General features: G+C 36.0%; 1 protein-coding gene across 3 annotated transcripts in view; it reads right to left on the bottom strand.

Annotated features, from left to right (window-relative positions):
- Nucleotides 1–6,057: 6,057 nt before the first annotated feature.
- sfmbt2 (Scm like with four mbt domains 2) overlaps nt 6,058–24,366 on the bottom strand; it is a 68,623-nt gene continuing 50,314 nt past the window's right edge. For all 3 annotated transcript variants that reach the window (XM_046873816.1, XM_046873817.1, XM_046873818.1), the window contains 12 exons: nt 23,118–23,200; nt 22,021–22,147; nt 20,266–20,379; nt 19,232–19,274; nt 18,738–18,802; nt 15,873–16,012; nt 15,572–15,681; nt 13,633–13,808; nt 11,323–11,492; nt 9,484–9,723; nt 8,650–8,781; nt 6,058–8,443 (listed from right to left, as the gene is read on the bottom strand). In XM_046873816.1, the coding sequence (XP_046729772.1) occupies nt 8,303–8,443; nt 8,650–8,781; nt 9,484–9,723; nt 11,323–11,492; nt 13,633–13,808; nt 15,572–15,681; nt 15,873–16,012; nt 18,738–18,802; nt 19,232–19,274; nt 20,266–20,379; nt 22,021–22,147; nt 23,118–23,200 (1,541 nt within the window). In that variant the 3' untranslated portion in view covers nt 6,058–8,302. The remainder of the gene's footprint in view (nt 8,444–8,649; nt 8,782–9,483; nt 9,724–11,322; nt 11,493–13,632; nt 13,809–15,571; nt 15,682–15,872; nt 16,013–18,737; nt 18,803–19,231; nt 19,275–20,265; nt 20,380–22,020; nt 22,148–23,117; nt 23,201–24,366) is intronic.

The following is a 24,366-nucleotide window of genomic DNA, read 5'->3' as shown; positions in this document are numbered from 1 at the left end:
CATTCACTCAACATCACTGTTGAATAAAAAACACAAGCATTGATGCAGCTGTAGAAGTTGAACATGAATTAAAGATGAAAGAACAAGCACTATAAGAAGTCCCGCATTTGATTTCAGATCAAAAATTTACTGAGACACACACACACACACACACACACACACACACACACACACACACACACACACACACACACACACACAGTTGTTACAGTATTGCTTCACTTGTCAATGTTCTTTCAAAATTAGTCATCCTGCTGAAGCGTTTCAAGGATATCGTTATGACTCATTCCCAAAAGCTATTTTTCCTTTTCTTTTTTTTTTTTTCAATTTACTTCCATTAGGAATGGAAAATATCTCAAGAGAATCTTTGCTCTTGTTTAAATACCTTAATATTTTTCTATGTGAGAAGTGTGTTACTATCACAGATCTTTGCCACCTTCAGCAATACCCCCCCCCCCAACACACACACACACACACACACACACACACACACACACACACACACACACACACACAACACAATCCATTAGGCTGCCATCCAAATTCTACAGAGGCAATGCAGAGAAGTAAGCAAATGCAAACAGATGACATAAAGACAAAAAATAACTTTAGCATTAAAGATCTTGCTCTAGTTTTCCACATTTTTCACCTATATTCATTAGCAGGCAAACAATATGTAATAAATTGCAAATAGTGTGAAATAGATATCAGCTTAGAAGACTTCAGCATTTGTTTTTGTTTTTTTTGGTAAAATAAAAGTTTTTCAAATTGACAATACAATTTCTGCATTATTTGATCAATCCAATAATGTCTAACATTGTTAGTGTTCGATTAGATATACAATGCTATTAAAGCTAACAGTTAATAGAAAAAGCAAACTCAGTAGTTTCAAGATTAAAGTATACACTGTGGTTTAGATTTTCTGAATTCTAACCATCAACTCAGGCAGTGAAATGGCAAAAACACTTATAAATTGCGTTAAAGAAATAGTGAATGCATTATCAGGGTCTGGTTAGATGTGCGGCTCCTTTCATTTCCTGTGAACCAAGTGTGCACAGTTTGGTGCTCAGTTTCACAGGTTTAATATAGATTTGTTATGATAGCAAATAAAACTGGTTAACTTATGTAAATTGTTCTGAAAATGTTAATAGAACATTGTGGACCTGCTGATGTGAACTTTACAACTTTCTATCATTATCTATGTTTGGACAAAATATTCATTCATTTTTACAATATATTATTTTATCTTTTTTTTTTTTTTTTGCAATTATTCTCAACCAATCATATGTTAGATATTAAAATCTATTATAACACTGCGATAAATAATGTCTTACTAAATGAAATTGTTTATTATTATTATTGGTGTTATAAGATTCAAAGAAATCAGTTCTAGAATTATTAAACCTATTTCACTGCTATTTCTTGTGCTTGTGTGCATTTTAATTTGATTGATTGTCCTATACTATTATTCTAATTTTAGTTTTTTTGTACTGTTACATATTACGTTTTCTATAATTTTTAATTGATTCTAACACTGGTAACTAATTCAACCGCAACACACCTGATGTGACTTACAACTAGGAGCATTTGTGCAGTATTGTATTTATATTGTATCACATTCCAGCTTATAGTTTTCATCTTGTGCCACACAAAATGATTATTTTTATCCAGCTGTAATGACGCATGAGCATCTTTGCATTTGTATATTATTCCTTAACTATAAGTGGCTATGGTAATAAATCGGTGCATAAATATGCACATAAAATATTACAGGCTTTTGAAACATATACAAATATATACAAAGGGAGGTAATTGCTTTTTCTTGCTTGCACACTTGTCAACATTTGGAAAGTGCTCAGTACGGTTCTTGAGTCCCATTTATACAATTTGATTTACCTAGAAAAACAGCTTGAATAAAGAGTCTAGTTATTAAAAGATGATAAAAAAAAATTAATTTTTCATTTAGAGTACATCAATACATCAATAGAGCTTAATGAGGCTGCATTCTCTCATTCTCAATGTTAAGCACTTGTTTGCAGTACAGTAGAAATATGTTTAGGGTAAAGAAATAAATATGCATGATTGCTAAGTACAAGTGTGCCCCTGAGTGAGAGTGTGGTTTAACCTTTCATATTCATTGTGGTAAAGTTCACACGCCACATTTGGAGAGTAAACTGTATGCTGAGTTCCAATATACATGCAAAACTTCTAGCTAGCAGTTTTAAAAAATCAAAGAGTCTTAACCACACATTGCCCCTCCTCGCATGACTGTTTTATCAACCCAGATCCAGGATTCAGTGTTCATCCAATAAAGGAATGTTCTAGGCTTTTTATTGTATTTATCTTCGGATCAAAAAAGTGTAATATTTCACATACATCACCTGGTCTTTATCCTTTTAGTTTGGGTGAACCTGAGTCCAATATAGCATTAGCTTCTTGTTTTTTAGCTTTCAGGAGTGAAACCTAAAGTGGCCTTCTGCTGTTGTAGCTCATGTGCATTCTCAGTTGTATTACTGCTCAGCATAGGTGTAAAGTGTTATTTGAGTTCAAACCAGTCTGTGCATTCTTCCCTGAGGACTCCCATAAAGCCATTGTTCACTAGATGTTTGTATTGTTTTATGCACCATTTAATATAAACTCTAGAGACTAACAGGAGATAAAGTGTATCTAAAATACACAAACCAGGCCATCTGGCACCAACAACCATTCCATAGTCAAACTTAATTCTCAGATTATGTTTTAATTCATAATAAACTTTAATCAAAGTTCTGACCTGAAGGAATACTTGTATGAATGAGCATAAATATTGTATATACACATACAGTATTACAAATAAAGTGAATAAACACATAGCACACAAAAGCCCTTGCTACAAACAGGACGTCGCCTGTGCACACACTCCCCTGCAAGTGCAGAAAGGCTGATTTGAAAGGTTTATTAATAGAACATATGTCTAGATCTACTGTGAGATCTATGGTCTGGTTTTTTCACTGCAAAGGAAATACATTGTGTAAGATAAGGGGTTTATGTCCAATGTTACCTATATAGTGTCAGTTGGCCAGATGTAATTGATTACACACACATTGTTTGTTTTTTATTCAGTAATACTGTCAATCATGACAAAATATCAAATACTAGGACTCTAATCGTCTGCAGTGTGCATCAGATCAATCTTTATAACAGAGCATGTTTCACAAGAAGTATAATAGCAGTAAAGTTAACAGCAAATGAAACATGAAAACAGGAAAACTCAGGAAGCCCAGAACAAATAAATCCTGAAAATCCCTAAAAAAGAAAACCTTACAAAAAATATATTATATAAAAATAATTTTATGCTCATTTTCACAATTTTATGATTTTCACTTTACATCTGGCTGAGCTGCTGCTTACTGTATATTAAACAGTGTACTGTATATGGATTATTCAGGAGTCTCCTACTTTGGCACTAAGCTGTTATGTGTTTCTTACCAATTCTCGATACTTATTTACTGTCAAACCCCTCCATAATTATGGACAGCAAACAGAAAAAAAAAAAAACATGTTGCCTGGCAATGAGACGACATAGCAGCAGGACCCTTACACAAAACAATGATTGATCTATCTATCTATCTATCTATCTATCTATCTATCTATCTATCTATCTATCTATCTATCTATCTATCTATCTATCTAATAATGGCCAATTCCTAGGAATTTGTACAGGTCAGGTGTTGAAAGGGTTGGAAAAGTAAAGTATGAATAATGGATTTGAATATGAATTAATAAACACAATTGACATACAGGAAGTACGGCCTATTATTTTTTACTGAGCTTAACTCCCTCTGCAGTTCAGTTCAGTTCAGTTCATATATATATATATATATATATATATATATATATATATATATATATATATATATATATATATAAAAGAGAGAGAGAGAGAGAGAGAGAGAGAGAGAGAGAGAGAGAGAGAGAGGATATATGTATATACGTATATATAAATCCTCCAGGGGCAGTGCAGCACATTTAGCTTGGTGTCTCTGGTGATCTCTCCTGACAACTAAAATATGCTATTCTAACCAGTTCTCTTTACTGGTTAGTCTATATAGATATTTCACCCATTTGATAAAATAAATAAATAAATGGGAAAAAAAAAATTATAAATGTTTATTTATTTATTTATTTACCTTTGACTTCAGGGTATATATAATTATTACGTTATGAATTTTATTAAGCAACATTATGACATCAATAGGACAAATAATATATTGGGATGTGACAGAAATACAAACTTCAGACACCACACAAGCATCGTCTGACCTGCCACAGTACATTTGGGGAAAAAAGGAACAATGTGAATGTGTTTGTCAGAGCTACAGTACAGTATCTTTATCTGTGCAGCATAATAATGAATTTCCCAATTTCCCATGTGACCTACTGATTGACTCTTTTTATTCCCCCCCTCTGTGCCTGTCATTTCTACTAAAGGCTAAGCAACCTCTTATTCCTCAAATCTAACTGACTCTTCTGACTCAAATGAATCATGATGGGCTGGTTTAGTGAGCAGGGACGCATACAGGGATTGTTTAAACAGTGCTGTTGTTTATCTTTATTGTGCATATTGTGCTGGGGTTTTTGTGCACTAAAAAGTACAGGGCTGGGAAACCCGCTTTCACTTTATAGATCTGGTGATCTTCTCATAATTTATTATCAGCCACAGGAGATTGAGCACACAGGAGTTTTGTGTTATCTCAGTAAATTCTGCTGAATTTCCACCATGACAAGACTTATTTTCCTTCTGACTCAGTACACAGGAGTGTGAACTCATAGTTCTCTGAAACCTTGTTTTGTTGTCATCTCCTTCTCTATTTACTTCTCTACCTGTGTGACTTTCATAGCATGATGTTTTGTGGGTAATTTCAGAACCATTTTTCATTAGTAAGTGTGTAAACAAGGACTGTTTTATATTTCTCATAAAATTTCTGTTTTTGTCATTTCCTCATGTTAACAGGAAGCCTGTTCTTCCTGTCTATTATTTGGTTAAGAAGTATTTGCATGCTATCTTCCATGTTAGAAACCTTTTTTTTCCCCCTAAAAAAATAAAAGAATCTGAATTATTCAGCAGGGTTTGAAAGCATTGATCATTTTAAACCATAATCCTGACTCATATTCTGATAGTCACCAAATACCAGAGTTGTATATATTTATATATTTATATATATATATATATATATATATATATATATATATATATATATATATATATATATATATGTATATATAATAACATATATATATATATATATATATATATATATATATATATATATATATATATATATATATATGAAACATACTTTAAACTTATTTTATATAGGTCGATCAGTCATTATAAACATTATGACCACCTACATTATATTGTATTGTTCCCCCTTTTTGCTGCCAAAACAGTTCTGACACATTGAACATTAACAGGATTTACTTCTTCAGCAAATTGAGCTACAGGAGCTCGTCTGTTGGATCGGACCACACGGTCCAGCCTTTGCTCACCACGTGCATCAATTAACCTCGGCCGCCCATGATCTTGTAGCCGTTTCAACACTGTTCCTTCCTTGAACCACTTTTGATAGATACTGAGCACTGCAGACGCAGAACATCCCACAAGAGCTGCAGTTTTGGAGATGCTCTGACCCAGTCATCTAGACATCACAATTTGGCCCTTGTGAAACTCACTCAAAAATCTTTATGCTTGCTCCTTTTTCCTGCTTTTAACACGTCAACCATGAGGACAAAATGTTCGCTTGCAGCCTAATGTATTCCACCCACTAACAGGTGCCATGATGAAGAGATAATCAGTGTTATTCACTTCACCGGTCATAATGTCAATGTTTTGCCTGATCGGTATATATTCTGTACATATGGCTAGATACTGATATCTTGAAATAGTATATAAATTGCATATTTTATACTTTTAATATTTGATCATTTCTAACCTTTGCTTCTTTGCATACATTGTATCCAAATTCATTCATAACGACATTTAAGTCGAGAAAAACAAAGTCCATAACATTCTGAAAAGATCTTCACTCTTTTATGGTCAATGAGTGATTTACAGCATCGTTCAACATTTCTTTCGGTTTAGTGGGATGTCACAGGATATTGGTTATATTTCAGTGTCCTGGTCATATGATTATACTTGCTTTTAAACTTACAAATCACGTCCTTGTGAAACAAGGATGCTTTCTGTTTCATCATCATCATCATCATCATCATAATAATAATAACAATAATAATAATAATAATAATAATAATAATAGAACACATAATTAGCTCATTTTTTAGTGCATCACAATGTTGTATTAAAACTAGATTTTACTATTAGGTCAAAAAAATCTATACACATTCTATGTACATGTTCTCTGTTCAATTTTAAGGGAAGCATCAGGTCATACAGCAAAGTAGAAAATGTCCATAAGAAAAGTCTTGCTTTTGCATAGATTTTGCATGAAACATTTCCATACAGTATCCAGTGTTTTGTTTTAGTGGTTTGTTTGTTTGGTCATATTTTTTTCTTTTTTTACAAAGTGGTATAAGATAAGGAACACTGTACCAATCTGTACTGTTCCCCTTAAAAAACAAAACAAAAAAAAGAACAAGAAAAAAGAAAGAAAAACCAACAAAAAAATGAACATGAGAGCAGCTGCTCTTCAGGCCAAAATAAATATATCAAAGATATTTTTTATACATTGATTCTTCAAGTCTAATTACACTTATAAATATATCATTTGGTCTCAGATGAGAAAAATGGTGACAGGTATAAGTGGCTTATCACAGTCCTGGAACAGGAACACCAGGTGTTTCTCAATGTGTTCTTGTGTACTGCTCTAAGTCATGTTCCTTTGCCAAAGCTCAGTTCTTCTACTGAAGTACAGTTAAAACAGCTGGGTGCTTCCCAGATTTCAGTGACTCATCGATATACGTATGACTAATGAGAATAAACTGAAAGCTGTTTATGTCTTTGAAATACAGTGATGACAGATGGAATGAGGACGAGTCTCAGGTTAGCAAAATTAACTAGTCAGCACTAAAATCCTTTGCTGGCATCAGGGCGTTTTTTACGTGCATGTGCTTATGTAAGTGGCTACTGCACTTTGTGTGCATTCTTTTAAAAAAATAAATAAAAAGTAGAAACAGGAATGTGGTGCAATTTTAATTCGATTTGATTAATGAATTCTTGGTCTATTCAACCCCTGGCTTTGTCACTGTTTATTTTGTTGTTGTTTGGAAATTGGTTAATGGCTGGTGAGGCATGCTTCGTCTCCAAAACCCTAGTGGACACAACGTGTAATCCTCCACAGGTAAAAAAAAAAAAAAAAAAAAAGTATGCAAAAGCAATAGGATGTGCCCATTAAGGCTTGCATTACTGTCACATTCACTCAAGGGGTGTAAATCAGATTTGCACACAATACGATATGTAAAAAAAAAAAAATATTCGCTGTCTTCTATGAGTCAGCAGCTTCTGATCAATATGTGACCACAATGATAATGATAATTCACCTTTATAGCGCTTTCAATCATTTTCACATCGGTTTAAACACGTTTCATTATTTTTACACATCGGCTGTCTTAAATTTTTCGCCAATATTTGGTAATAAATTATAATAAATATTGAAAAGATCAGTGATTTGAGATGTATCATTTCTTATTATTAAGAGTTCGCATATAGAATCCTCAATTCATTTTAGTTGTTAGCACTTTCTCTTATATTATCCGATACACCCGATCCTAGTGCAGTACATGCAGCCATTCGTCACGTATTTGTCAAGTATCCAAACTAAGCAATTGTTTAATTGCTCCTAAGTGCTCAGGGAGCCAAAAGTTATTTCATCCAAAGGCAAGTATCAGTAACGCAAACATGTTGAACTGATTGTAGTTGGTGAGATATACAGTAAGTCTTTCATTTTTGGTATTGAGAAACACCCTGTATTGTGGGCCTGCTATTTGTAATCGAAATGATCTGTCAAAAAAAAAAAAATGTTTGCCTCAGAAGAACATCAGAACCTCCAATTTCCATAATGTCTATATTTGTTCAGCGTCCCCTGTCATTCATTTCATCCTTTTCTGATGAACTTGTGGACCTTCTTCTGCGTAAGTTTAACTGCAGAAGTTCTTCAGGAAAGCGTTGTGCTTTCAGAATTGCAGCGTATAGTCAGTTGTGTTGTTTTTTGTTGTTGTTGTTCTGATGGTGTGAGATCCCCTGAGCAGTGTGCACCAAGCATATTTATCCACTGAAAGAAAACAGATGTTAGCCCGTATTAGCTTAATTAGCATACTGGGAGTAGAAGGCCACTTTAACACGCTCGATCTGGTGACAGAGTTTGATAGCAGGGCCGAGTTTTAGATCCATACACTCCTGAACAGTGGGGAGGGTCAGCAACAACAGGGCTTGACCATCAATGTCCTGCAGAGAAAAAGAAAGAGGGGTAGAGAGAGAGGGAAAGAGAGAAAAACGAGTTTTCACTGTTATGCAGCTCACAAATGAGGGCAATTCCTGGCCTGCTTTTAATATTTGGTTAATCTGATCTAATTCTACTTGATTACTTCAAGTCTGTGTGTGTGTGTGTGTGTGTGTGTGTGTGTGTGTGTGTGTGTGTGTGTGTGTTTTACCTGCTCCTGGAAAATCTTGGCTAGCGAGGCACAGTCTGTGGACATGATGAAGTCGACCACATCTGACACGCTCCACTCGAGAGGATTCCTCTCTAAAACCAAGCAGCTTTCTTCTTCTTGTGTATTTGGCGTCTAGACACACAAACACACACTATTGTAATTATATGTACAAACGGAAATCACTTCAATCCATTCATTGATCACACAGTCAGAGAGCTTATTTGTCACTGTTGGTTAGCTTGTGCCTCAGCGAGTAACACATACAATATTATTCTATATTAGTCTATTCCTTCTCTCCAAGTAAACCTCATTTATCAAAGTTTCATGGAAGTTGTGTGTGTATATGTGTCATATGTATAATAATATAGTAAATGCAAATCATCAATTATATTCACTGCACAGCTGATGTATGTTTAGTGACAGGCTCCATAGAAACTCCATAAAAAGCATGCAGCTCAAAATGGCAAAATGCTGAATAAAAGGTAAAAGAGTACCTCCTAAATGTTATGTGTGAATTTCCTAAATCTTGCTGGATGTCAGCTACTAATTTGACACACACACACACACACACACACACACACACACACACACACACACACACACACACACACACACTTGAGTCAAACTGAGAGTTTTATGGATGTGGTGACATGCAGGTGGTTGGTTTGAAAGAGGCAGATGTAAAGGACAGAGTGATATGGAGACGGAAAAATATAATTCGTTGAGGTCCAAAAAAAATGGATCTCGATGAATATCACATTTTTCTTGTCTCAGTGCTCCAGGGTTAGTCTTATCAGACAAACAAACCTTGAGTACACATATTGACTGGCTCACCTCTGTGTTTGTGTGCTTGGCTGCCTGGTTGTGTGTGTAAGAGAGCGAGCGCGTGGATCTCCGCAGTAACGGCCGCTCTGTAGAAGCCCCCGGCCCAGGCAGAGTGAGAGACCTGCAGGGTCGACCTCGTCGCGTAGAGAAGCGCACAGGAACCTCTTCGCGCAGCTCCAAGCTCGAGCTTTCACCGCTGTACGACTCCTCATCTTCCTCTTCATCGAAATCATCGAAATCATCGCTGTCCTGTTAGAAAGAAAAGGGCAACGATGGATTTTTTACTGAGACTGATCATTACTGAACGCCCCCCCCACCCTGAACGGCTCTGTGTTATGCTCTGGCATTGCATGTGACTAGTTTGCAAATTTTAAGAAGAAAATTGCGAATGTATATTAAATAGTGTTCTTTTGAAAATATAGCACTATGTCAGGCCACAAGCAGCAGGCAAATGTCACGTCTAGCTAAAAAGACACAACAAAATTACTTAATGGGCAGATTAACATACATTAATCTCCAAGCATTACATTCGTTAAAGCACTAGAATGTTTCCTTTTTGGGTCTGTAAACGTGTGCAAATATTCTCTCGGCTGGTGGAATTATAAAATGACAAGCTCTTTTAATTCAAAACATATTAGAAACCTGACTTAAATGAGAATAAGCAAAACCTTTAAACCCTTAAACTCTATAAGGATCAAAATAGACCCATTTTGAATGTTTTTTAAAGTGTCACAATATCAATGTAACTAATGTTCTGGGTTGGAGGTTCAAGCTCCAGCACCAGCAAGCTGTCAAACTTGGGCCCTTGAGCAAGGCCCTTAACCCTCTTTACTCCAGGGGGTGCTGTATCACGGCTGACCCTGCGCTCTGACCCCAGCTTCCTAACAAGAAACAATTTCACTGTGCTGTAATGTACATGTGACAAGTAAAAGTCTTCACTTCTATCTTTTTATCAGATTATTTTTGTTATTGCACATTTTTACAGCGAGGAGCAGTCAGTGGGCCAGAACATGGACAAATCTCAGTAAAACTCCAAACAAGTAGAAAAGTCTCTGAATGCTCTGCATGTTAGAGCTTCACGAAGGCGACACTGAAATAACATTTCAAACTGCTGCATAATTTCACCCACAGCAGCTACATAAACAAAACTTTAAAACCTTTTTTTTAAGGTAATGTTGAAATATTGCCATTTTCGGCGATGGGCAGCAAATGGGTAAATATAATTTTTACGTTACTGCATTTAAGTCGTTTTTTCACGTACCGTACTTTACACATTTATTTCCATTTAGGGAGACTTTATCCTTACTACAAGGAAAGTCAAAGTCAAATATCCTACTTTTTACTCAAACTAATTTAGCAAAATCAGTGGTTCCTTTTTATTTACGAGTGGATGAAAATGTAACTGGTAATCTTTCTACTCTCTTATATGTTTTGATTCATTGAGGTTTGCTCATTTTTACTAAATAAACTGAAAAAAGGAATAGTGTTTTTGCCAAATGGCTGTTCAAGCAATAAACTCTACTTATTTATATTAACTGCAAAATGGTTTAAATGGATTAAGATCGCTCTTCTAAATGAACATGAAAATGACATTGCAATTAAATGACAACTGAAATGGCTCGGTTTTAATTGTTCGTCCCATTTGCTCTGTCTCTTGCTGCATTTTCACCTGAGCTCCTACAATCTGAAGGAACATGGAAAGAGCTTTTGCTGCTCCTCGTCTATCAGTGCGGTTAATACCAATTAGTTGGGTATCTGAGCAATGTATTTTAAAATGTATTCTAACGCATTGACCTGGGAAAATGTAGTGAACAGAATGCAGGGGTTTCATGTGCATGTATATGTGACCTGTGCTGACTCCATGGCGTGGTATCCTGTAACAGAAGAGCGGCGTTTCTTTTGAACAAAGACGGATTTGCGCTTCTTTCTGCGGCGGGCCGGTTTAGCCATGTCCCCATCTGGAGTGCATTCTCCCACGCTGGGACGGCCCACTTTTCTCTTCTTTCCATAGTAATGTGCTTCAAAAACACAGAGATTTTAACAAACCAATTAGCAAGTACATCCACTGCAAAACTGCGTCAGTCATAATTAAAATGTAAAACCATCTTATTATACATCTCTCTCTCTCTCTCTCTCTCTCTCTCTCCCTTCATTTTCCTAATCAAACTTTGTCTCTGCTTTCAATCCCCCTGTTTCTCAGATTTATTTTGGTTATTCCACATTTCTATAATGCGAAGAAGTCAGTGGGCCCGAACAAAGACAAATCTCAGGATAATCCTTAAACCCCTAACAAGAAGGAAAGTGTCCAAGTGCTCAGCATGTTCGAGCTTCATGAAGACAACACTAAAATACCATTTCGAACTGCTGCATAATTACATGGTGTTATTTGGGAGTTAATAATAGAACCCCAGCAACTACAGAAATAAAATGTTACCATGCATCAACATGTATTTAATTACTCCAAGTTGGCGGGTCATTAGTTACTAGATTAGCAAGATTAATAAACTGCTAACTGACAAATGCACAGGCATTTTTTACCCGGCTTCATCAGAATAAACACTGGAAAGACCTGATAAGCAATGCTATAATACAATGCAACTTTGGGTAGTATTAATATCGTAATATATTATAAGGTAATATAATAATATAGACAATTACAATAGTATTACAATAGTAATAGGTTATTTCAGCTGTTTTTTTTAAATATCAAAATCAACATTTGCTTTTTTTTTGTTAAACGATGTATTTCAAAGTACATTAAAGACTCAATGGATTCATAATACATGCACACAATATAATACCTCAATCTCTTGAAATTGGAGGTCGAGGAAACTGAATTCCATTAAACCACAGTGCGGTTTAATGCTTGAATCTGATTGGTCATAAAATAATATCATTCATTTTCTATATCAGCAGCTCTGACAGTAATTCCAGTTACAAGGCTTAAATTTATTTGTTAGTTTTAAAGGGCTCTGTATAGCTGGTGCTCATATAAAGTGATCTTTACCACAGCACGACTGACTTCTCGAACCTGATTGATAAAAAGGGGTGTAATATGTATGTATGTATAAGAGCATGACTCAGACAGTTACAGGCTGGAACATGAATGTTCATTTTTTATGAATGCACTCATGCATATGCTATAGTTTCTATAGGAGCTGATCATATATACAGGCTGTTATAGTGGATTATTCAATAATTCAAAATCATTAATAGATTAAAAAAAAAAAGCATGTTTAAGGAATTAAAAATATAATTGTTGATGTTGTGGTGTTTTTTTAGGAGATTGACAGAATTAGAGAGAAAAAAAGAAAGAGGGAAAACTGCTGAGGAAATATATATTACATAAGTGATTACAAGAAGAAACTTGTCTCTGTCCTAAGTCCTAATCTAAGTATAAACCTGTACAAAGCACCATGTCTCCTTCATTAAAAAAATCAAACATTGTAGTCTAGTAAGGAAAAGAATAACACACAAACAGTTCTACAGAAAAAAAATCTATTTTGGTTGGTAACAGTATCACAGCAGCCTGGTATGAGTTATTTTTGTATAACTGCATGGTAATAAGTATTTTTATTCCGTACATAAACACGTTGATATGGTGAAATTTTCCATGAGAAGACATTATGCAGATTGTAAGGAGTCTCCAGTGTCAACAGTTTTAAAGGAAAAGGCAAATGTAAAGGCATGAAGTTTAGGACAGAGATTTTCCTAAGTGAATGAATGCTCTTATTAACTTAAAGAAAGATATAAATAAAGTGTAAATGGTGCATAGCCATATATATATATATATAGGATAAGAATGTTTAAAATAATACTTGATGGTTTTTCTATAGCAGTATGCCTTTAAATCTTTCATTCCTCATAAAGGAATACATTGAGGTAATGTGTATTATTTGATAGGAAATGAAAACACATTATAACATGCATATGGTACATATGTTTTTAATCTCTGTCCGTGAATGTCCTTACTTTCTCCCTCTCTTCTATATCTCTCTGTATTTGTCTCTTTCTTAATATATCTGTCTCCATATCTCTCTCTCCACAAAGATATCTCCTGTCTTTCCTCTTCAACTCTTAATATACATCTGCTTCTCAAAATAGATTTGTCCCTTCTCCCCCCTTCCTGTCTCTTCGGGTTAACACGAAGACACTTACTGTACTTGGTCTTGGTGTGTATGGAGCAGTTCTCTGGACACTTCTCTGACACGAGTGTGGGGCCGAACAGGTTCGGACAGCACTGCAGTCTCACACACACTCTGCGACAGAAATCGGCCACCTGCTCAGCCAAACACACGATGCTTACACTTGCACGATAACTCTTTCCTTTATACCTGCAGGAACACAAAAAAAGCCACAAATCCACTGTCTGTGTGTCCTCCAACCCATCTGTGTGTGTGTGTGTTTAGGGGGTGTGGGGTCCTGCTTGAGAAAATTTTGCATTGTGAATTTCAAGTCTATTAAATATGTGCATGTGTGAGTATGCAAATTGGCTCTCTGGTTATGCAAATGACTCTGTTCATTAGGAATACTGGGTTTATACTCCCAAATTTATTATACACAGGAACCTATTGTCATGCATGAATAAATAAATTTGCTGTGTCTTGAGTGCAATCCTGTGGCAGATCGGTATTGTGCGATTTGATAAGGCCAATGAAATGCGTAGTCCTCAACACACTCGAGCAATATTTCAAACCCAACCACGTTTTACTGCATTCTAGATATTAAAATTAGAAACACAAAGAATTTGCTGAAAACATATGCAGCTAACATTTTGCAATACCGATACTTTACAACGGGACTTTCTTTACTGCTTGAAACTTTGAGAAAAGCAGGTGAGATGGAAACATTCTGTACAGTAGGATGTGTGCATGTGCGTTATCAGATTTCCACCAAACTGTATTGGTGTTAAGGTTACAATTAAACAATGCAGAGCGAGCGTGCCACTTCAGCTAGCTACAACTTTTATACTGCGGGGCTGTCAGTTTGCTTGTTACTGATGTTAAAGTTTTACTTTAGTTTTGCCTTAAGCAGTTAAAATGCAGCTCAATTAGTTTAAGGTCAGGTGACTCTCTTGGGCGTTGCACGATATTCCACTTGTTTGCGTGAAAAATGTTGCGTTGCTTTAAGTTTTATGCATTTTGAAGTGAATTTTTAAGAATTTAAAGAAGAAGCTTGCAAAGTGTATAGTGGTGAATGCTGTGGATGATTATAAAAAAAAAAAAAAAAAAAAAGAATGCCAGGAACTAACTTGCTCTATAACCTGATCTATGAATGGAAATGAATGTCCAAATGTCAATCATTAATGAAATTAAAATAAAAAAGGTCCTGTTAAAAAATATATGTGGTATATGATAAATCATAATTAATGTTGATTTTACAGTAGTATATCTTAAAATCTTAAATTCTTCATGAAGGTATACACACATAATAAATATAATACATTTTTCAAAACTATAAAAGCCTTTTAGTTTATATCTTGTGTTAAAATCTTTTAATATAAAAAAAAAACAAAACAAAAAAAAAACAATTATCTCTGGTCCAAAATCTTCTGGCGGGTGCTCACAAAAGTGTTTGCTTCATAAGATAAAAAGTTTGTGTAAACCACCACATTTGTTTTATGTGGTCCTGAATGCCTTTTGTCATGTATTATTTCTATTGTATGTACCAAATAGTTGATTTGACCACATCAATAGTTTTTTGGTTATCTCTCTGATGCTTAAAGCCTAATGATGACTTCCTTTACTAACAATGACATCATTTGGACTTTATATCGAAAGTAAATTCCGACCGATTCCTAATGCAAATGCAACACGTGAAAGCAACTTTTATCTGTTCACTTGTAAGTGAAATAATGAAGGACGAACATGCACCTAGCCAAGGAAAGGCTGAGTATTTACATATTTTAGGGGGTAAAAAAAGTGCTGTAATCATCACATCCCCAAATTATAGATGGAAGTTTGCATTTTACTGATTATTTGATTTGAATTGAAATATACAGAGTCCTCAAATAACAGTAACCTTGTAGATATTAATTTATGGACCTTGTTGTATGTCTTGTATGTGTGTATGTGTGTGTATGTGTGTGTATCCGCACTTGGCTTTGAGGGTTTCCTCCAGACAGTTCCACTGTGGATCTCCAACCAACTGTAGCTCTCTGAGAACACGGCTAGGCTTATATGCTGAGTTTATTAACATCGTCAAAACCTGCAAAACATGCGCACACACACCCACACACGCACACACACACGCACACACAGACTGCTGACGTTTTAACATATCTTTATCTCTTTATCGCTTTTTTCTCTCTCTGCCAGTTTCATGCTCTGTCAGACTTCCTCTCTCATTTCTCACACACTGATCTCACACACACACCATGCCAGGGACTGCCACTGTACCTCCTTAAGGACGAATGTGCATTTGCCAGGCCCCACAGCTTGTGGTAACTCGGCGATTCTACCCTTGTTGAGGTACGGCCCGGAAAAACAGCGATGATTCACAAAGATCTGAGAGCAGCAGTACTTTCCATTTACAGAAACTGTGGTAAAAAAATCACAAACACATACACACATTGCAATTGAGCTGGATCTTATAAAGAACTTGAAAAAATGACTTTTGACTGAACAATAGCTCAGTAATCAATAATCATAGAGAACAAATAAAAGGGGGAAAAAAATAAACGTAGGGTTATCTCAAAGGGTGATATGAAAAGAATGGCTGCTCGGGGCCACACGCTGACTGTGCATTAGCTGCAATTATAGCAAGAGGCTGCATGCGAAACAGATTTAGAGATAAAACTCTGCAGTCAAAAAAATATAAAATATAATAGGGAGCTACTTCTCTTTCCTTAAATATTTATTGAAGCCCATTATTTTAGTTTTTACACACTGAAAAACTAATGTTATTTGAGAGTGTTATTAAAATGAAAAGAAGCATGTGACACTCAGCATAGAGAAATGATAAACGACAAGGAAGGTGTGCACATTTTAAATAAAGAGGGAAATATTTTTTGCTTCTGGCGACAGGAAGTGGCATTTGTATATAAAAGATATATAGAGACAGTGCTAAATGCTGAAAATGAAACAATTTCAATAATCATCTCCTGTCTTTTGCTGAATATTTAAATATATTGTATTTAAACTATTTATTCTAATGTCCTATTCAGGGTTAAAACTATCGCTACAGAACTATAGCATTAATAAAAGATCAAATTATACTTTTGAGATTTTTCCCATTTCAATTTATAAATACCCCTTCTTTTATAAAACTAAAGATTGTGTATTGGAATCTTTCTACCTTTTATCTGATCTAAATGACGCCATTTAGATCAGATAAAAGGTAGAAAGATTCCAATACACACTCTTTAATTTTTTTTTTTTTTTTTGTGGTGTTAAACTTATTTGTATGCGCACACAACACATGAGCCACATTCCCTAAGCCTGAACCCTGCAAGCGAAATATCGCTGTGGGCCACACACACACACACCCCTGCAACAACAGTGTTCTTCGTGCAAAGCACATTTTTATTCGAAAAACTTCACTCAACTTGCATAGTTCAATGGAATTCGATATTCTTAGTCTTAAAATTTAACTCTTGTAGCTATGCTAAGACTGCAAAATGCAACCTTGACTGAGTGCTATTGTGATTCGGGTATTCGAAAAACAGAGCTAAAATGGCATTTGTATATATTAATCTCTATACGTCCTTTACCATTCACCAGAGTAAGAATTAAAAACATTCCTCATACAAATTCCAGTTATACTGTAAATTTTTACGGCATTTGGCAACCGCCCTTATCCAGAGCTTATAGACTTATTTACTGTCTCAGTCATACAACTGAGCAGTGGTGTTGAATTTAAACTCATGACCTTCTGCTCCAAAGACCAACCTCTAAGCTACCACCTCCCACAAGACAATGTATCACTTCAGTTCTTCATCAAGTATTCATCTCAAGACTGGACTACTAATGGCAACTCTGCCTCCGAAAGACATTCGACCTCTGCAACTGATCCAGAATGCGGCTGTAACGACTTGTTTTCAACTTTCCTAGATTCTCCCACACCGACCCACTGCCCCCAACCCTTGTTTATTAGTGTGTTCAAGTAAGTTTCTGACTAATTCCTAGTTTTACTAAATATCAAAGATATAACCAACGCTCTCTATTCAACTTCATTTGACAATGACAGATTTATTCTGCAGAAAAGGCGATGATTACTTCCATTTATTTGCCCATTGAAAACGTACGTTTTCTCTACTTTGACACGATACTGTCATTTTATAAGACAACTTAACTCCTTTTTTTCATTTAAATTTATTTTTTTACTGTTTTACTGATATTTGTTAAATTCTGGCTTGTTGAAGAGGCTGCAGGTATACAATTTGATTCGTATATTAGGAAATAAACTCTAAAATATAAACAGTTGTTGGCTTGTCACTAACGTGTCTTGGTGTCGAGAACCAGTGCATCTGCGTTCCACATACTATTCGAATCAGATTCTTTAAAACTTTTCCTTATGTAACGGAGTACGTTTTTCATTATCTATACTTTTACTCAAGTAGGATTTAGGCCCTCTTTACATCTCTGCTTGAATGCTCCTACTATCTCTCAGGTACAAGAAAGACATGCTTCTAGACTCTCCTTTGTTCTTTTCCACTTCTACTTGATTCCTGAACAGCCGAGTCTCTATAAGTGTGATGGTAACTGATACATGGGTATTAATAGAGATGTCACAGCAATTTGTAAAATCACTCTGGATATCAGGCATCTGCCAAATGCCATAAAATGTACATTGATCAGGCATAACATTATGACATTACATCATTATGACCAGTGAAGTGCATAAAACTGATTATTTCTTCATTAGGGCACCTGTTAGTGGGTGGGACATTTTAGGCAGCAAGTAAACATTTTGCCCCCAAAGTTGAATTGTTAAAAGCAGGGAAAAATTGGCAAGAGTAAGAATTTAAGCGAGTTTGAAATGGGCCAGATTGTGATGGCTAGACGACTGGGTCAGAGCATCTCCAAAACTGCAGCTCGTGTGAGTTGTTCCTGGTCTGCAGTAGTTAGTATCTATCAAAAGTGGTCCAAAGAACCAACAGTGGTGAACCTACAACAGGGTCGGTATCAGGCATAACGTTATGACCACCTGCTTTATATTGTGTTGGTCACCCTTACAGCATTAACTTCTTCAGCAATTTGAGCTACAGGAGTGTACAATAGTGTAACAAAATTTAATGTCTACTAAAATAAATGAGGAACAACCTGGGTCCATGGGAACAGACTGGCAATGGTCGAGGGAGACATTTTCTTTGGGAGGAGGAGTCATTCTGCAACACAGACAACATTAACAATGAATGCATCATGAACTAATGTGTAGCTTATACATCTCATGCATCTTTAAAAAAAAAAAAAAAAAAAACGTACTGCTATGAAATATTTTATGGATACAGTTGTGCATTTCTGGACAGCCAAAATATTCTGTGTGTATTTTAGACTGAAAGCAGAACCCTCATGTCTCCTGCTCTAAGCAGGTTTGGAAGGAGACCGTAGAGCAGACAGGAAATGAAACAGAACAGTGTTGAGACTGGGATGAATCTTACACGAGGACAGACGCACACGGAATTAAAACGCTGATGTCTCAGCACCATTAATCTTGTACGGCTTCGCTGAAGGGTATGGAGCAGTGGAAGAGTTTGTAAAAAATGTTTGGATGTAAGTGTAAGCAGAGCAGAGACGGAACTTTCCAGGTAACTTACTGTTTCTCGGGCTGCACCACAGCGATCTTCTTCTGAGACTGGCCTGAAAAATAAAAATAAAACATAAAAATCTTTTACATACAGACTGAAACAGAGGACTTGAGAGTGCAAAAAGTATTAGCCCCCCATTGAAATGTCAAAATGTGTTAAATGTCATTATTATCTGGTCTTTGTGTTGCATTTGTTCCCGTTTTTTTTAAGGAATTAATTAAACACCACAAGGAGTTTTTTTTTAAATAACCAACCTGTGCTCCAGAATTTTTGTCCTGGATTGTATTGATAGCATCTCATTCTTATGCAACTGAATTGTAGTGCTTTCATTTGGAAATATACTATATTGGCAAATGTTTGTGGACACCTGCTTATAAGTATGCTATGTGCTTTTCGCATTTTTTCTTTTCCACCACTAGATTTTGGAGTGTGTATGTGGATATTTGTGTTCATCAGCCACAAGCGTGTTAGTAAAGGCAAGTACTGATGTAAGTGACGAGGCCTGGAGTGCAGTCAGTGTTCCAATTCAACCCAAAGGTGTTCAGTAGGGTTGAGATCAGAGCTCTCTCAAGATCTTCCTCTTCAAACCATGTAAACCATCTATCTTAATGGAGCTTATTTTACCGCAGCCAAAGATGTCCTATACAATTGTGTGCCTCCAGCTTTGTGGAAACAGTTTGAAGAAGAACCACATATGGCAGAAAAGGTCAGGTGTCCTAAAACTTTTGTCCATATAGTGTACGTTTGCAAACTATCCACCTTCAATACACCGCAACAGTGTGTAAAGAGAGGTGTTTTTTTGGGTCAAAGAAGGTGCATTGTAGAAGTTTGAACACAGCAAGAAAGACAAGAAAAAATATGAATATGACTAGGATAGACAGAGGGGGAGAGAGAGAGAGAGAGAGAGAGAGAGAGAGAGAGAGAGAGAGAGAGAAAAGAGTGTATACTGTAGAATAGTAAATTTCCATGTCTAGCAGTGAGACAGGGTTAGAAGTGAGAAAGTCTAAGACACAGTGAGGAGTGGAGTCACATTTCATACTCACACACTGCTTTACGTAAAGGTGTAAGCGGATAGACGTTAGCTTCACACCAGCCCACAGGAAAGATGTCCATACTCTCAACATCCACTATACACTCAGCAAGGGGTTTGGTCAGGCCTGGTGTGAAAGAGACATACAAAGCGTTGAAATATAAATACACTTTTTTATTTACTAACGCCATGTGACAAGTGACACCAGTTATTAAACATGACAAAAGATATTTAAACATTATTTTTGCAGCTTCCTCAAATATATTTTTACTGTGAGAAGTCCAGCGCTGAATAATAATTCCTTCCAGAAAGGATGCTGTTGGATTTGGTTATTGTGCTGTTTACCTTGCGAGAACTCAGAGACTTTGGAACCCCTTATTCTAGGCCTATTTTCTTTACTGATTATAATACAAAGGGTCTTAAGGAAGTCTGAAAATTATCCCAGAAAACTTGGGGCACAAGGCAGGGGACACTGAATGTGTGCCAAACCATAGCAGGGCACAATCATGCAAAAACACACACAGTGATGGGAAGAGCGGATCGTTTTAATGACTTGGTTCCTTGAATCTTGTTCATCAAAATGAACAAATCTTTTTTCGGAGTCAATTAGGTAATTTCGTTTCTTTGATCAGAAATAAAAGAAACTACTCCATTTCCAATAAGCAGAACCACCAAAACTATAGTTCCAATAATTTAGATATGTATAAATAACTGCAAAGCATATATGGGTGTCACGTGATAAAGAAAGGAACGACTCGGACTAAAAGAGCCAAGAGGTAAACTGCTCAACTGTTTCCTGTACATAACCTACGTGTTTTTTTTCTATGCTTTTCTCACGTGCGTCCAGTGGAAAATGAACAAATCACTCTTTTAGACCTCAAGACCTGAGTCACAATCAAGACTTGTGCATGAAAGACCCATCACTAAAGCCCACACACACACACACACACACACACACACACACACACACACACACACACACACACACACACACACACACAAAGTGGGTGACCGTTTTTTAATGCCAGACATCCTACAATAAATGTTTTGGACTGGTGGGGAAAACAGTTTTTGGACTTGGGGGTGGAAACTGGAATACCCTGAGGAAACCCCCAGAGCAAATGAGAGAGGTGCAGAGGTGGGAGTCAAACTTCCAGCTATGTAGGTGCAAACATATGCTAACTAACTGACTAACATACATTCAGTACAGTGCAACACAAAGCTGATTAAAACAAACACACTAACCAGACCTGACATTGATATTTTACGGCGCTGAGGCTTATGTGAGATTCGCGCAAAACAAGAAGACAAAAACTGTCCCCCTGCCTGCTTTGTTTGCGATAAACCTGTAAAATTCTTACTATATTGAGTTGTTACAGTGTTACTCGGGTTACAGTGTTTGTCCTCTGGTTTTCTTTCTACCTCCCCAAAACATGCTTACAGAAAACATAAATTCATCTTCAGATTCGCATTGCCATCTCAATTCTAATACATCATAAGACAAAACTGATAGGAAAGGAGACATGAAAGCCTCTTTTCTGAGTTCCAGGTTCTGTAATGGGACAAACCAGGGTTTGTGTGTGATATTTACAAACCAGAGGCCATTTTTAGATCAGACACTTTCGTTTCACCTTGTTACTATAAAAACAGACCTTAACAGTTAACACCAAAGAAAAGGAAACGATACCCTTGCTCTCTTTCTCTCTCTCTCTCTCTCTCTCTTACACTGTTATGCACACAAACAAACACACAAACACCAGTCACTTACCTTCATATCTGAGCCAGAGGAGGCGACCTTTAACCTGAGTGATTCGTGAAACATTTATTTCACCCGGCTGAAGTGGATTTACGGCTTCCAACCATGTATCCTTACAGAAGCCCCGACTCAGAGACGCCTATACACACACACACACACACACACACACACACACACACACACACACACACGCACACAAGCCATGCACATAACGACATCCACAAACACACATGAAGAGAGACAAGACAGGCTCGTTTAAAGGCTGCTCAATATCAATAACACTTGATCAACTGGACAGAAACATGTCCTGCAAATAAATGATTTATAGTAATTTCAAAAACTAAAGAAATTGGTAAATTATTTACAATTGGAAAACAAAACAATAAGCCTACTGTACACATTCACAACAGACCCACACACAACACGTCCGAAACTGTTTCCAGGAAAAGCAATACTGGAAATATGACCAGGCATGAAAAGCGTAAATAACAATTGTGTTCAAAACAAGAACTGAAAGTGAAAAAAAATCTTAGACCGAGGTGTGTGTAGGAGATGCTGTGCATTGTGAGAGGTTCCATATGGTGAGGAAGAGTGTAGAAAAGGTACACAGAGATACACTCTGGGCAAATACTGACAGTAAAAGGGGAAATCCTCTAGTTTCAACAAAAATGCCCGAGGATCTTTATATAATCAGGAAAAAACCCAATTACACACACCACTATTTTACTAACATGTTCTGCTCTCAGAGGAACGTCATATTCTATTAATAACTAATAAAGTATGTAGAGCAAAATATGAGCTAAAGTCAGTAACTGGCAATATATGACTTATAACAACTCTATATAAACAAATTCATAAAAATGTTACAAAATATTAAAGTTATTCCTAAAATGGAAAGAAACAATAATAAAGAAATATAAAAATAATAATAATATAATTTTAAAAAAGTAGCAGAATCTGGAAGTACTGAAAATAGGTTAAGGGTGCATAGTGTAAATGAAAGCATGCATGTGTGTGTGTGTGTGTGTGTGTGTGTGTGTGTGTGTGTGTGTGTGTGTGTGTGTGTGTGTGTGTGTGTGTGTGTGGTGAGCATCAAAGAGTGTTCTTACACTGGGGAAACAGGCATCTGGGGCAGCCTCTGTACCTGTGTGCTTCAGATAATCTGCCCAATCAAAGTCCTGAGACTGAAAACCTGAGAGCAAGAAAGCAAGAAAGCGAGAGAGAGAGAGAGAGAGAGAGAGAGAGAGAGAGAGAGAGAGAGAGAGAGGACAGAAAATGCAGCAAGAGATAAAGGGCAAAAGAGAGAGAGAGAAAGAGGTTAGGGTAAATTAGAGACATACAAAATTAAAATTTAAATAAGAAATATTTGATGGCACCTTATTGAAATATTGAAAAAAAATAACGCATATGCAAAGTGGTAACATGACCACAATGTGGAATGAAGCAGGTGTGCATTATTTTTTTAATAATTCCATTGTTAATTATTTTGTTCTGCTTTTTTTATTCTTTTTTTTTTTTAGCTTTTTTACTTCAACACATTTGTCAGGGAATTTCTTATGCATTCCATCTCAGATCAAAACATCCTGAGACATTGATATGCAGTTGCTAGAGAGACTAAAAAAGCATGTCTGATTGCAGTAAAAAGACAGAAAAGTTTAAATTTTATATATATAGAGGCGATAAGCGGAGGCGGAGGGAAAACTTGTTTTTTTACTATCACTCCTGCACACTACGTATCCCTAAACTTTTAAATTTGTACTTTTTCTTCTTTGCTTATCTTAATTTTCGTCACAATCTTCGCCATCTAGCAGCGGCGTCTCGAGCTCGTCCATCAATTTTTTTCTCGCGTATAAAAGCAAAAAAATCGACCGAGTGACCGCTCGTACCTCGGAAAACTCGTATGTTAGGGCACTCGAAACAAATATGAATCCTTATCAATAAGCAAATGTATCTTTATTATTAGTAAAACCAAACTCAACATAGAGCATGAAAACAAAATATTCTTGTAAATAATTTCAGGTAATTATGGTGTTTTAAATGATGTAAATAATCAGGACACCAAAAGGAACATTGTTATGTTTCCACACGGATGGTTTTAATTGCCGGAGGTGTATATTGGCAAAATTTGGTGTTGATTTAAGAAATAAATGTTTAGTGATTAAAAAAAAAGGGCTGAAAAATAAATTTTGGGTGGAGTTACTTTCTTTTTTAAGATCTGAGTAAAGAAAGGATGTTATAAATAAATGTGTGTTGCGTACAGTAAGGTTTGAATTTTGCCTTCTTTATATTTATTTATTTATATTCAAAATATAGAAAATAAAAATGGTCATAAAATCACGTTAACGCATCATTAACTCG

The sequence above is a fragment of the Silurus meridionalis genome, chromosome 18 (assembly GCF_014805685.1).
Source record: "Silurus meridionalis isolate SWU-2019-XX chromosome 18, ASM1480568v1, whole genome shotgun sequence".
NCBI lineage: Eukaryota > Metazoa > Chordata > Actinopteri > Siluriformes > Siluridae > Silurus > Silurus meridionalis.
Note: the sequence above shows the minus strand (reverse complement) of the source record. Positions and strands in the feature narration are given on the sequence as shown.